Below are 13,605 nucleotides of genomic sequence, written 5' to 3' on the forward strand. Positions count from 1 at the left end.
GCTCCCCCCTGCAACCTCATGTACTAAGACATGGCCCCACTACCTGAAGAGCAGCAACACCTATGAGGAAGAGGAACTGTCAGCGGCAAACCAAACCAAACCACCACTACCACTACTTGCTTGAAGAAAGACTCTGCTTGCATGCATGCACAGACTTCAGCAAATATCTTTTAAGTCGCCTAGGCTGAAATCCTGTGTATACTTTCCTGTGAGTAAGTTCCATTGAGCAAAAAGGCTTTATTTCTGAGCAAAAATGCTTCAATATAGCCAGGCCTCCACTTGGTCTGCCACCTCTAAGGGAAGGGACTGCAGTGGTAACAATTAACAGCAAACATGCTTAGGATTGTGCTGCTAGACATTTACTTGCTACCCATGCCTGAATTTTACATGTCGTTACATATACTTGCTAACCTGGTTTAGTCGTTTGGTAAGCAGCTTGTTTTTTCAACAGCAAATGAAAAAACCGTTTCACAGGAAACTGGACATTGGAAGACTGAATCTCCTCCAACAAACAATTCCTTTGTGTTTCAGAAAAAACTGGTCGCCATCCAGAAGACTATAAAACAGGGGGGGGGGGGAACCAACACAATACATTTATACCCAATTAATATTTTTGAAGATAGAAAACAGAGTTTAGTAGTACACTAAGAGACACTGGGAAGCACATGATCTATGGAATTTAAAAACATTAAGCTGCTACATGTCAGTTTAATAAAAACAAAATGATAAGAGCTTTCGTAACAACAGATCAACTGAACTGAAAGCCATCATGGCAATAAAGATTTGTAAATACTAACCACAAGAATTGGAGAATCAGTACTGTCAGACTGTGTTTTTAACACAGAAAATTCACCAAGTGGAAAAGTGAGTTTTGCAGTATCAGTTACTTCAGAATTCACCTCTCTCAGATTAGTTAGAAGAAGTGATGAGGGTGGTGCCAACCTCCACATCAAACATCCTATGAAAGAATAAAGACTCAATTGGCAAGCGGGGTTTTAGAAATAGGTAACAAGGAATAGATTGCAGTATAGAATATTCACCCATTGGTAAAACTCTTTGTTGACAGTAGCCAGGCTCCTTGCAAAGAGCATTACAGACAGTGCAGCACAAAAGGGATGAATCCAGACTCAGATGAATTCAGACACTTGAACTAAAATAACTTGACAGGTAGGTCCCTTTAACTAAAAAAAACACCAGTATCTGCTTCTTAAAATGGGAGCATCTTTATATCTAGGCTGCTCCTATGCAAGCTGTCCTTAACATTCTATCTCTTATTGCTCTTCTACACAGCTACTCTTCTTCTAATATGACACATCTCTAGGGAAGCACAAAAAACTATCTGATCGTATACTGAGAACTACATTACAACGGGAAAAGCTGTCAGAACCTGCATGCAGTAGTAGGTGGGGCCTGACACACACAGTCCCATAACACAGAGAAAGCTATTCCTCATGGGGACAGAGGCATAATTTAATAAGTCAAGTTTCATCTTCCATTTTCTCCAAATTTTGTAAAACTTTATTTTTTAAAAAAAGCTCTCCAACATCCTTTACCTGCCCTGACTGCTCAAAAATGCAAACATGACTCAATTCCTGTAAAATAACACAAATGTCAATTCACAGGTGAGCTACAAACCCTGCCCTATAGCTATCTAGAGCCCCTAACTTCAGAAATGTAATTGCATCCCCCCAAAACGCATGCATGCAATAGCAAAGTGTGTGAATGTTTTTTTCTCATATTTGAAAGAAAATCTACCACTCTTGCTGAAGCATTTCCCACTCTTGCTTTGATCTTCTTGTAGCAGATACAGTTTACTGGCAGAAGAAGGATCTGTAATTGCACTCTGCTCAGTATCAAAGCCCTTTCCCTTATCAGCTGATTCCTACTGAACAGCTGGTGGACAGGAGAGGGTCCAGGGGCCCCAAGCCAGAGTGGTCACCTCTGGCCTAAGCCCAAACAGTATATAATTTTATGAAACTCATCTAAATTTATGCCACCCAAACATTTGTTAGTCTCTTGTAGTGACAAAAAGTCAATAAACATTATTTTAAGGCAAAAGCTCCAATAATGTACATTCATTGCAAGAACTTCAGGAGGTCAATACTCACCACAGTCCTTCTGCTGAACATGGACCACTGTTCGAAAACTGGAATTAACTGAAGAATATGCTTCCAATGCTGCTGCTTTCTTTGCAATCTGCCTTTTTAAAGACTCTGGCAAACCACTCATTAAAAATTCACGTTTCGCTTTGAACTGCTTGCCATCTTGAGAATTTTCAGAATCTTGATCACTAAGGTGTAAGTGACAAACAAAAGCAGATAAGCTTCAGTATTTAATATTGCTTTGCATTCCTTGCAGCAAAGGCTTTGGAACTGTTCAGGAGAACCCCAAGATTCCTGAGCAGCTTACCATAATCTACAATGATAAGATCAGCAATGGGAGGAAAGCTTCTCTAAAACACTACTTGCAATTACTAACTGTTCTCTGGAGTGTGCAGCCCTGAGAAGAACCGTCAAAAATCTCCTGCCACCCATTTTATGCTGCATCTTTGCTTGTTGCATTGCACCAGTCAACCCTTTCACCAAGTTTCCACTTGCGTACTAATAATGTTAACACACTTCTCCTCCAAGGGGCTCAGGTTTGAATACAGTGGAACCTCTACCCACGTACGAAATCCGTTCCGGAGGTCTGTTCGTGAGTCAATTTGGGTTGCTGGTAGAAGCGCCGTTCTGCGCATGCGCATTCAACGGCAGCACCATTCTGCGCATGTGCAGACGGCAGAAGGCGCTTGAATTGCGCCAAACCCGGTATTTACTTCTGGGTTTGCCACGGTCGTGAGTCCAATTGTTCACGAGTAGGGGTGGTGGTAAGACGAGGTTCTACTGTACAGTACGCTGGCTCCCTCAGCCAATAGAGCGAGATGAGCACCACAACCCCAGAGTCGGTCACAACTGGACCTAATGGTCAAGGGTCCCTTTACCCTTTAAGGTTAAGCTAGGCTGAGAGAAAAGGAGAGTCCAGGGTCACGCAGTGTGCTTCATGGATGAGCAGGGGTTGGAAACTGGGTCTCTCCAGTTCTAGTTGAAAGGTCCATTCATTACATTATGTTGCTCATGGTTCTATAAAAATGGGTGTGGATTTATGCAGTTCCATCTCATTCATTAATACACACACACACACACACACACATCTCACTTCCAGTCATAAAAAGTATCAGAGCAGTTTACAACAATCGTACATAAAACCATAATATAAACACCATATTAAAAAGTTGAAATCAGAAATTAGCTGTTATGGAAATATGGAATTCTTAATTGTCTGCATATGCCTGATGGAATAGAAATGTTTTCAGCAGGTGTTTAAAACTTGAAACAGAAGGCGCCTATTGGCAGAGTGTTTCATAATACTGAGCCAATGACACTTAAAGGCTCAGTTTCTTGTGGTCAAATGAGCCTCACCAGCTTGGGGAATGAGCAGTGATGCTCCTACAGATGATCACAGTGATCGTGTTGGGATAGAAGGGTTCAGACAGTCCCTGAGGTACTCTGTACCTAAGTTGTTCAGGGCTTTGTAAATTACTACAAGGATATATGTGACAAACTGACCTGCTTTCATCCAAAACACAAATTGCTGCATCTGTAGTCTTCTGAACCTTTTTCCTAATTAATGAAGATACTTTCTCTTTGCCTTTAAAAGTAAAATATTGCCAGATTAGCAAGGCCATAACTCTGTGCTGCAAGGGACAGATATGCATCAAATTAACCACAATAATAATTACTGGACATTGTATCTCAGATTCTTAAATTATTACATAAAATGTTTTTAAAAGTATACTGTTTAATTTCCCTGACGATATATCTGATACACAGTCATAGGACAGATATTCTCTTGGTTTCTGAAAATCTTAATCTTAATATTCTGTGACCATAAAACAGTACTCAGTAGGGTGTACATATTTAAGAAAAAGCAAACAATTTCATTTTCAGATTTGTCGTATAAGGAAGTATGTTACAAATTTTAGGAAAAAATATTAGGAATGTGGAGTTTTCAGAACAGTGCACAAAATTCCTGTGAACTTGGTTGTTTAGCATCTGCTCATAAATGTGTTTTAGCTGTATTTTAACTTCTGACAATCTGCATAAGCATTTCTCTCATTATGCATGTCAGACTGATACCAAACCCCCCAACAGGAGAACACAACCAACAGGGTTATTTATACATGTGACACACACTAACACACAAAATCCAGATAGTATTATCTCAATGGGGCACAAAACATGCACCTCCCCACCCACTGAGGCTATATTTATTGGGCAAATAGTGCAGCTTGTAGTGCAGCTTGAGAGGTCTAAACTTTGCCCCTAGCATCATGGTCCCAATCTAAATAACTCCCATGGCTGCTTTTAAATATATATATATATATATATATATATATATATATATATATATATATATATATATATAAAGAGATGGCCACCTTTGGCCACCTCATGAGAAGAGAAGACTCCCTGGAAAAGACCCTGATGTTGGGAAAGATTGAGGGCACTAGGAGAAGGGGACGACAGAGGACAAGATGGTTGGACAGTGTTCTCGAAGCAACGGGCATGAGTCTGACCAAACTGTGGGAGGCAGTGGAAGACAGGAGTGCCTGGCGGCGTGCTATGGTCCATGGGGTCACAAAGAGTCGGACACGACTAAACAACAACAACAACAATATAAAGAGATGGGAGATCACAGATCTCCAACATTTCAATATATTTTGGCTCTGCGATAGTTGCTTAATACTGTACTCATCTCATGTTGAGTGAAGGACACTGTGTGGTGACATGAACTAGGAACCTTCTTTGTGGTGGCACCCTGACTGTAGAACGCCCTTCCCATTAATTTAGCCTTGGTGTTGATATTGCTTACCCTTTGACACCACTTGAAGACGTACCTCTTTCCCCAGGCTTTTATAGCAGCCCACATAGTGGCTACCACAATGCAATGAGTTGAAAATTGAAGAACTGTCCACCTGCTTTTGCTACGACGATTCAAAAATGCTATTATTTAAATTGTGAGTTGTTTTATCATTGTACCCTATCCCGATTTTATGAAACATTGAAGTATGGGCTAGAAATTGGAAAAAGTTAGTGAGTAAAATTGGGTACCATTTGATTTCATAGCCGCCTTCACGTTTCCAGTCTTCTTCCCCAATACATCATTCAAGTTTCGAAGTTTCTTTGGTTTGTTTACACTTTCTGAAACAGGACTTGAATCTAGAAAAATCACTGAATCCTGAGCACAAACAGGATATATATTAGAGATCTCAGGGTGGTTCCCAGAGTAAAACCAAAATATAAAACCACAAAATACATAATCAAAATCAAAACAACAACAACCCAATAACCCACCCACCCCAAGTAATTTTATTGTGCCTATGGAGCCCTGCATGAAAAAGCTCTTGCCACTGTTAGATAACTCACACATCCCCAGTGCATAGTCCCTGACAAGGAGGAGAATGCAAAAATACATGCTTCTACAGAGCTCTGTGCATATACTACAGTTCATCAGACATTTATTTCATTTTATTTAAAATATCAGAAAACTCTAGGGTAGTGCGCAACTTTTTTTAAAAAAAAAAACCAACCAAATATAAATGAATGAAAACCAAAAGACATGATACTAAGTAACGAAATAAGCTCTTGCAACTTGCATTTGGTTCCAATATTTGTATGGTATTGGCTGCTACTATGATTCAAATGAACAGTTGTATTTCATACAAACGTCTGTCAGTATTACATCAAATAAAAACGACCCTCTCTATCTACTCAGTGTAATATGCAAAAACTAGTGCACAGCTGGATGTGGAACTTGAGCTCAATTCAAGTTCACCATTAAATTCACTTGGTAACGTTGACCAAGCCACTTTCCCTTTTTCGTTTTCCCTTGTGTAGAACAGGACTAGTGAGAGATCAAGAAAGTACACTGCATAGATACAGTTAACAAAAAGTTCATTTTTTATAGAAAGTGTGTTATACGTTCACTGAAAATGTTAGGAGAAATTATACAATTTCTGCTTATTCTTCATAACCTAAGGAAATGTTATATTATTATAGCAAATACTCAAAAACACTAACAATCACCTAAAATGTGATCATCAGCATTTATTGGAGTATGGCTGAAAAGTGAGAGCAAACAATTTTCAGTTATTCATAAAATTAATCTCAGAGACTGTCAGCATTTACACCAGAGGTCGGCAAACTAAGGCCCGCGGGCTGGATGCGGCCGACTGGGCTCGTTAATCCAGCCCGCGAACCTTGCGGACTCTACCACCCACTCGGTCAGTCCCTGCGCTAAACAGGCATGGCGTGGAGGCCTCGCCACACGGAGACTGACTTCCGCAACGTGGCACGGCTTCTAATTGGCTGCAGGAACCTCCTGCAGCCAATCAAAAGCTGTGGATGCCTCTGGGCAGGCGGTGACGCTGGTGCGGCTTCTGGTTGGCTGCAGGAAGCTCTGGACACCTCTAGGCGCCATCCCTTCCTTCCCGCTGAGGGGGGTGCTTTCGGGAAGGGGTGGGTTAGCCCCCCACAAGGTCTGAGAGACAGTGGACTGGCAATGACTACAAATATCATCACAAGTCATTTCAAACCCCTTATACTGCAGAATAGAGAACAGGTCAAAGATAAACTGTTGCTTAAAGCAAATGAACTCTAACAACAATGCTGAATCCATATATAAGCTAGAGTTTATGGACTTACTTCTGTGTTCTGTGACTTTTTCTTTTCAGTCAAGGCCTGTTGTCTAGAAGAGCGTCGCAGAGGCACAGGCAATGTCTCTTCAGTAATCTTCGTTGCTCTGTTATGCTGTAGAACCTTTGCTTTCTCAACCAATTTCTTTGCTTTGGATATATTGTTCATCTACAGTAAAATTAAAAGGAATTATTAATGGGCCAAGGGCCAATGCACACTGTGGCTTGGATCTAAAGGTGGAAATGTTCTTCACCAATTCCTCCTACTCATTAAAGCACCCCCCCCAAAAAAAACCCTGCTCCTGAGGGTTGGGGTACTCTCCAAAATAGCATGGTAAATGATGTGGGGCTGCAGCAAGTAGAAGGAAGCCCGGGAAAATCAGACACCATGTATTGTATGAACAGAAATCCTTTCTGCTCAACAAGGCACTGTTCAATCTAAGGTGCTATATTTAAATCTATTAATCCAGGTAAATATTTAAAAGCTGTGTATGTTGAATTCTTTAAAAATTACATAATTATATTAAACTCTTTCTCACTGAACAAAGAAATATTATGTATGCCAGTATATTAAAGTGTATGACCAGATATATATTAAGGGCCTTTTCATACAATAATTTCCCTCAGAAACCTAGACATGCACAAAAATTAAAAGAGGTTCCAGATTTGTCCTCCTCACACTCAACATTCATTTGTGTAAACATAAAGCCAGAACAGGAAATCCTAGGTGATATGCAATGTAAGTCATAGATAGACCCACGGAAATCAATGTACGGTATTTGAAGTCCATTAATTTCAACAGGTCTATAACTCCATCTTTATTTCAAATTTATTTTCAAATCTGGATTGCAAGTAATGAAGATGGTAATTCCTGGTTTCAGTGTTACACTCTAAATATAGTGAGGAGGTTGGAATAACACCTAGAAGTAGTACAATGCTTGCTTACATTCTACTGCTGAGGGGGAAGAATAATATCATTCAAAGTATTCTGTGCATAAATAATTCAAGGGCAACAACTTTTTACAACTCGTATACTTAATTCGATTGGGCCTTCATATTCAAATTACAGTGAAATTTATTCAAAACAATACCTTCACATTCTGTTGCGTAAATCTTTCAGATGTACTAATTCGAGTGAATTTCATCCTGTATGGGAGGGGGGGAAAATCCCAATTATTATATATTTATTAAACACCACTCCTTAATAATGTTTTAGGATAAAGAGCAAAGTGCTGAAGCTGCATATGTTCAGAGCTGCCATCTCTAGATAAAGTTTAGGTACTTAAACAAAAATTACTTACACTCTAAAAATATGTTTACCTTATTGGGCACGTTGAATCAAAGGGTTCACTAATCACCACAGCCTTATACAGGGCACTTTTAATAAAGGATTTGTTTCTTTGGGGAGTAGAAGCCTGTACAGGAATAGGATCTGATGCATTTTCATCAATAGTCTCTGAAAACCTTTCTTTTTCTGGTGTAATATTTATGGAACTTTGCCTTTTCTTTTGCCGTGGACTTCTTCTCAATCCATTCTTTTTGGGGGACAATTTGCTTTCTGTGTCAGTTGAAGTGGTTTCCCCAGCAGCATGGTCCAGGCTTTTGTTTGTATTTAAATCTTTCTCCTCTCCTCTTAGTATCATCTTTTGCCTGCTGAGCTTGCTGTTTCTTACTCTGGTACGACCTTTTTTAACTGTATTACAATGGGAATCACTACCAACAAAATCAGATGATAATTCATTTCCTAGATTTTTATTAGAAACATCCTCAGATTCTTCCACTTCCAGTTTGTGTTTTGAAGATTTTTCTACTTCCTTCTGTTTACTGGGTCCTTTTTTAGATCCATTTTTTACCATATCAGATGTTGGTTGTCTAAAAGCTTTCATAAACTGGTCTCTTTCTTCTGCAGTGCATTTTGCCTTCATGCTCTCGGAACCTGCAGCTTCTAATACTGCCAGTTCTAACTCTTCTTCTGCTATCACCACATTAGATTTTCGCTTCTGTGTAATTTGCTCAGCATATATCTCTTCTGAGGCAGGCAGACTGCTTTGTCTTCTAGCTGCTTTGGTTTTTTGCTTTAAAAAGATAGATGCTATTTTCCTAGAAGAGGGAGATTTTGGAGGCACAGAATGAATTTGTGCAAGGACAGTTACTTTCTTAAGTGGGAGCTGCTGAGCAGCTTGGCAGCTCACTGTTTCACAGGATGCAGAGGGACTATCTGCTGTTTCTGCTTCGGGAATTTGATGACTTTTATTCTCACCTTGGCTTTTTAGAAAGTCTTCAAATGATACAGTAACTGTGCAATCATTTAAAAGTGATGTCTCATGTGCATTAGTCTCAGGATGCATAATATTTTCTATGCTTTCATTTTCTGCTTTACTCATAGATATACCTTGTTTATTATCAACTTCTCTACTATTATCTTTCTGTTGTGTTTCAGTAGAAAAATGTTTAGGCAAGTCCACCTTATCTTTGTGTTTCCGTTTCTTTACTCTTTTTATGTTACTCTTTATTTCTTCTTCATGTTTCCTGTCAACAGTGCTGAGACGGTGTTTACTACAATCATTTAACGTTTCTTCCAGGTTTGTAGGGCCAAGCATTGCAGGAACACTGTGACTATTGAAACTACTTTTAGAGTCCTCTTCTTTTGGACTAAGAAATTCTCTACTATCATCACTATTAATTTCTATCACAAGGTCATGCCCAATTGTTTTTATATCTTTCAATTTATTATTTAAACCACATCTCTTTCCTTTCCTCTTGAGTCTTGACAAAGTCTTTGAAGAATTTTCCAAGGATGATCTATCTGTTTTACTTTTCTTCTCTGTTACAGGTGCAGCAATATTCTCATATGTGGGGGAAGTTCTTTTGAAATAATCCATTATATTGTTGGACTTTGGTGGTGACAACACTTTATCAACGTTTTTTCCTAATGGTGAAAAATATTTTGTAATTGCTTTTATAGAAGGATCATCTTCTTTCCGTTTCTTACATGGCTATAAAGGAAAAGCAGAGTTGTTTTGTATAAATGAACAGCTTTAGCTAGCATTAAAATTGCTCATGTGTTTGTTTCTTATTTGTTATTCAGAACACAAATTGTCTAAAAAGCTTGTCATGCTTATTATACAAAAACTGCATTCACACATTTCTTTTTTAAAGAAATATGGGGCATCATGTTAATCAGGAAAGCTATGTGAATTGTTAAAAGCAAAATAAAAATAAATTATTATCTATCTATCTCAACTCAGAAGCAGCTAAGCTGGACATATTAAAGCAGGCTGTCACCTATGAGACTGGGTTGAATGAAAGAACAAATTACAGTATTAAAAAGCAAACAAGCAGCCACTCATTTACACGCGTTCAATATGTACCTGACCAGGTATATGTGCATTGCACTGACCCTGGAAGTGACACATAAATGTCATAAAGATGTCACTGAAACATCACTAAAAGGGCAGAACAGGGGTGGGGTGGAGGCGGAATGGGATGTTTGTGGGCTTTTTCAATGGGTTTCAATTACTGTATATGCGATTTCATGTAACCCCAGCATGAACATGGGGCTGTATTTAACAGCAAACAAACATGCTCCTTGCTAAACTGACATGAACTTTAGTGTTTGTTCTGAAGATCACATTACAAATGCATTAGCCAGTGAATATAAAATTGGGCTCAGACATGCGAAACTCAGGTTCTGGCTATTATTATTTATTATTATTATTTATTATTTATACCCCGCCCATCTGGCTGGGTTTCCCCCACAACTCTGGGTGGCTTCCAACAAAGATTAAAATACATTAAAATATCAGATTAAAAACTTCCCTAAACAGGGCTCCCTTTAGGTGTTTTCTAAATGTCAGATAGTTGTTTATCTCCTTGACCTCTGATGGAAGGGCGTTCCACAGGGCGGGCGCCACTACCGAAAAGGCCCTCTGCCTGGTTCCCTGTAGCTTTGCTTCTCGCAGTGAGGGAACCGCCAGAAGGCCCTCGGCGCTGGATCTCAGTGTCCGGGCTAAACGAAGGGGGTGGAGACGCTCCTTCAGGTATACGGGACCGAGGCCGTTTAGGGCTTTAAAGGTCAGCTAAAGGTCAGCACCAACACTTTGAATTGTGCTCGGAAACATACTGGGAGCCAATGTAGGTCTCTTATGTGGTCTCGGCAGCCACTCCCAGTCACCAGTCTAGCTGCCGCATTCTGGATTAATTGCAGTTTCCGGGTCACCTTCAAAGGTAGCCCCACGTAGAGTGCATTGCAGTAGTCCAAGCAGGAGATAACTAGAGCATGCACCACTCTGGTGAGACAGTCTGCGGGCAGGTAGGGTCTCAGCCTGCGTACCAGATGGAGCTGATAGACAGCCGCCCTGGACACAGAATTAACCTGTGGCTCCATGGACAGCTGTGAGTCCAAAATGACTCCCAGGCTGCGCACCTGGTCCTTCAGGGGCACAGTGACCCCATTCAGGACCAGGGAGTCCTCCACACCCGCCCACCCCCTGTTCCCCAAAAACAGTACTTCTGTCTTGTCAGGATTCAACCTCAATCTGTAGCTAGAGCTCAACTACTGAGTTAGGCTTGTAGAACTAAAGGACAATGTAAATATATTCAACCAACTGAACTTCGGCAGGTACTTCTGCACTCTCAACATCCCTACTATAGGTCAGCCAAATGGAACTGCTCCTCACCCTGAGCCTTAGGGCCCAAGTGGGATGTTTAACAGTTAAGCTGGACTGTGACTGTACTGTAAAGCCATTCCCTAATGAAGAGCAAGTGGGATTCTTTTTTTTTTAAATGGCACATATTTTCTCTGAAAGATGTTCCCTTTCAAAACATGGGATACAGCAGCAAAGCAATCACATAATGCACCTTTGCAGGGTTGCTACATTTTCTCTGTTACAGGCCGCTATGCTCTCTCACCCAGAACTACCATTCCCAGGATTCCTTGGGGACAGAAAAATGTGGTGCTAAACCGGTTTAACACCACACACCCTCAACAGCATCACAAATGGTTTTTCACCAAGGCCCTCATGTCTGCCTGTGTGTGTGCTTGTATGTACTTTCACATTTATTTTTATTCTATTTATTTATTAAATGTATATACTGTCCTTCATTAAAAATCTCAGGGAGGTTCACTGAATAAAATACAAGATAAGACTATTATAAAATTATGTAGGAGAAATCTGTACTGGAAAACCCACTGACCCCACCGAGACAGTAAAAGGTACCATTTTTCCAGCTCTCCCCCATCAGGGAGAGACAACCTTTGAGCCACCAATCTGTTTCAAATGTTTAGAATTTGCATGGGGGTGGGAAGTGAAAACACGCCTGATGCCACCCACACCCATAAATAGGAAAAACATCGATATTTCTATTTTAAAAAAGAAAAGAAGGTGTACATATGGGTGTGTGTCATAGTTAACCTCCTTCATAAGAGCCAACTCCTAGGGGCAAATAAATAAATACAGTATCTGAGGGGGCTGCTTCCCCCCCAAAAAAGTTGATGAGCATCGCCGTTCAAATGGTGCAAAAGTGCTGAGTGTCAATGTGATCAATGAAACGGGCTGAGGCTTATCACAGGGCGCCAATATTTTCTTCAGGTTATTGTTATTACTTACTACATTTGTTAGTCGCTTTATCTTGCACAAGGCAGCCCAGGGCGACCAAACAAATCTAGCCAGTTTGCATGGCATTACCTCCAAAATTGGCACATCTGACCCCTTTACCTCTGCCACAGGAGCCAACTCCTGGGGGTTGAGGGCTGTCATCGACCCCTAATAAAATAAAATATTTGAGGGGGCCGGGCCAGCCCCCCCCCAAAAGTTGATGGCCGTTGACATTCAAATGGTGTGCGTGCACCCACGTCATGTGATGGATCATGTGAGGCTCACCTGACCCCTCCCCCCAAATTTTGACTCGAGTTGGTACCCCTTTATCTGCTGTTCATGGCTCTGACAGCTGCAACCCGCCCAGAGGCGGAGATGCCTCGCACGTATCCCTTCCCAAGCCCATTTCACTCGCACACAGTCCGCGAAGCCAGAGGAAGAGGGGAGCTTCGCCTTCTTTCTTTCTTTCTTTCCCTTCTTTCTTACCTGGACGTCGCCGTCGGTTGAGGCAGCCGCAGCTTCGTCGGCCATGACCACCCTCCCCACCATTCGCCTTCTTCCCTCAGCAACGGCCGGCGATTTATCTCGCCTCTCAGCTTAGCGGAGGAAGGTCCTCGGAGCCATGAAGGAGGCAGGCGCTCGCTCGATGGAGGCCACCTTTGGACTCCCGCCTGCCGGCCGGCCGGCCCAATTTAGGAGGACGGGGGGAGGGCGTGGAGAGAGAGATCCTGTCAGAAATTCGCGCGCCAGACAACAATCGGACAGAACTAGAAAAGCGCGCGCTGGAAGGATTCCGAGCGCCCCGGCTGCGGTGGGCGGGCCGTGCGCCTCTGGAGCTCACGTGACCGGGGAGCGCGCAGCCGCCTTAGTTCCCCCCCAAACTTCGCCCGTGTCACGTGAACTGCTCCCAGCCGAATATACAGTACCGTAAGGGAACCCGGCTTATCTCGGGGTGGAATCGCGCCCCACCCCCTTCTGCTTCTCTCTTTTCTCGCGAGAACTTGGCCTCTCTCGAAGGAAAAAGCAACACGCGCGGCTTTTTCGAACTGAAGTTCTCCGGGGACTGGAGCTCCCTTGAGAGATCCTACACAGTGCATTTAAAGCACGTCCAGTGCACACCTTTCCAACTCCACAGTTCTATAATTCTATGTGCAGTGCACATAGAATTATAGAACTTTGGAGTTGGAAAGGGTTCTCCCAAGGGTCATCTAGTCAAACCCCCTGTAATGCAGGAATGCCTTTTCAAAAAAATATATGTACTGTATATCAAATCCC

At 41.6% G+C, this 13,605-nt stretch overlaps 1 protein-coding gene across 2 annotated transcripts in view; it reads right to left on the reverse strand.

The window, feature by feature from the left end:
• Positions 1 to 13,171, reverse strand: part of ATAD5 (ATPase family AAA domain containing 5) — a 28,239-nt gene extending 15,068 nt beyond the window's left edge. The window contains exons 1-9 of one of the 2 annotated variants that reach the window (XM_035103854.2): positions 12,817 to 13,171; positions 8,054 to 9,729; positions 7,825 to 7,879; positions 6,744 to 6,902; positions 5,151 to 5,277; positions 3,606 to 3,687; positions 2,109 to 2,290; positions 798 to 958; positions 412 to 556 (exon numbers count right to left, since the gene is read on the reverse strand). In XM_035103854.2, the coding sequence (XP_034959745.2) occupies positions 412 to 556; positions 798 to 958; positions 2,109 to 2,290; positions 3,606 to 3,687; positions 5,151 to 5,277; positions 6,744 to 6,902; positions 7,825 to 7,879; positions 8,054 to 9,729; positions 12,817 to 12,879 (2,650 nt within the window). In that variant the 5' untranslated portion in view covers positions 12,880 to 13,171. The remainder of the gene's footprint in view (positions 1 to 411; positions 557 to 797; positions 959 to 2,108; positions 2,291 to 3,605; positions 3,688 to 5,150; positions 5,278 to 6,743; positions 6,903 to 7,824; positions 7,880 to 8,053; positions 9,730 to 12,816) is intronic. The other variant, XM_035103855.2, reaches the window with a different exon arrangement.
• Between the last annotated feature and the right edge of the window lie 434 nt (positions 13,172 to 13,605).

Source organism: Zootoca vivipara, chromosome 2, assembly GCF_963506605.1.
Source record: "Zootoca vivipara chromosome 2, rZooViv1.1, whole genome shotgun sequence".
Taxonomy (NCBI): domain Eukaryota; kingdom Metazoa; phylum Chordata; class Lepidosauria; order Squamata; family Lacertidae; genus Zootoca; species Zootoca vivipara.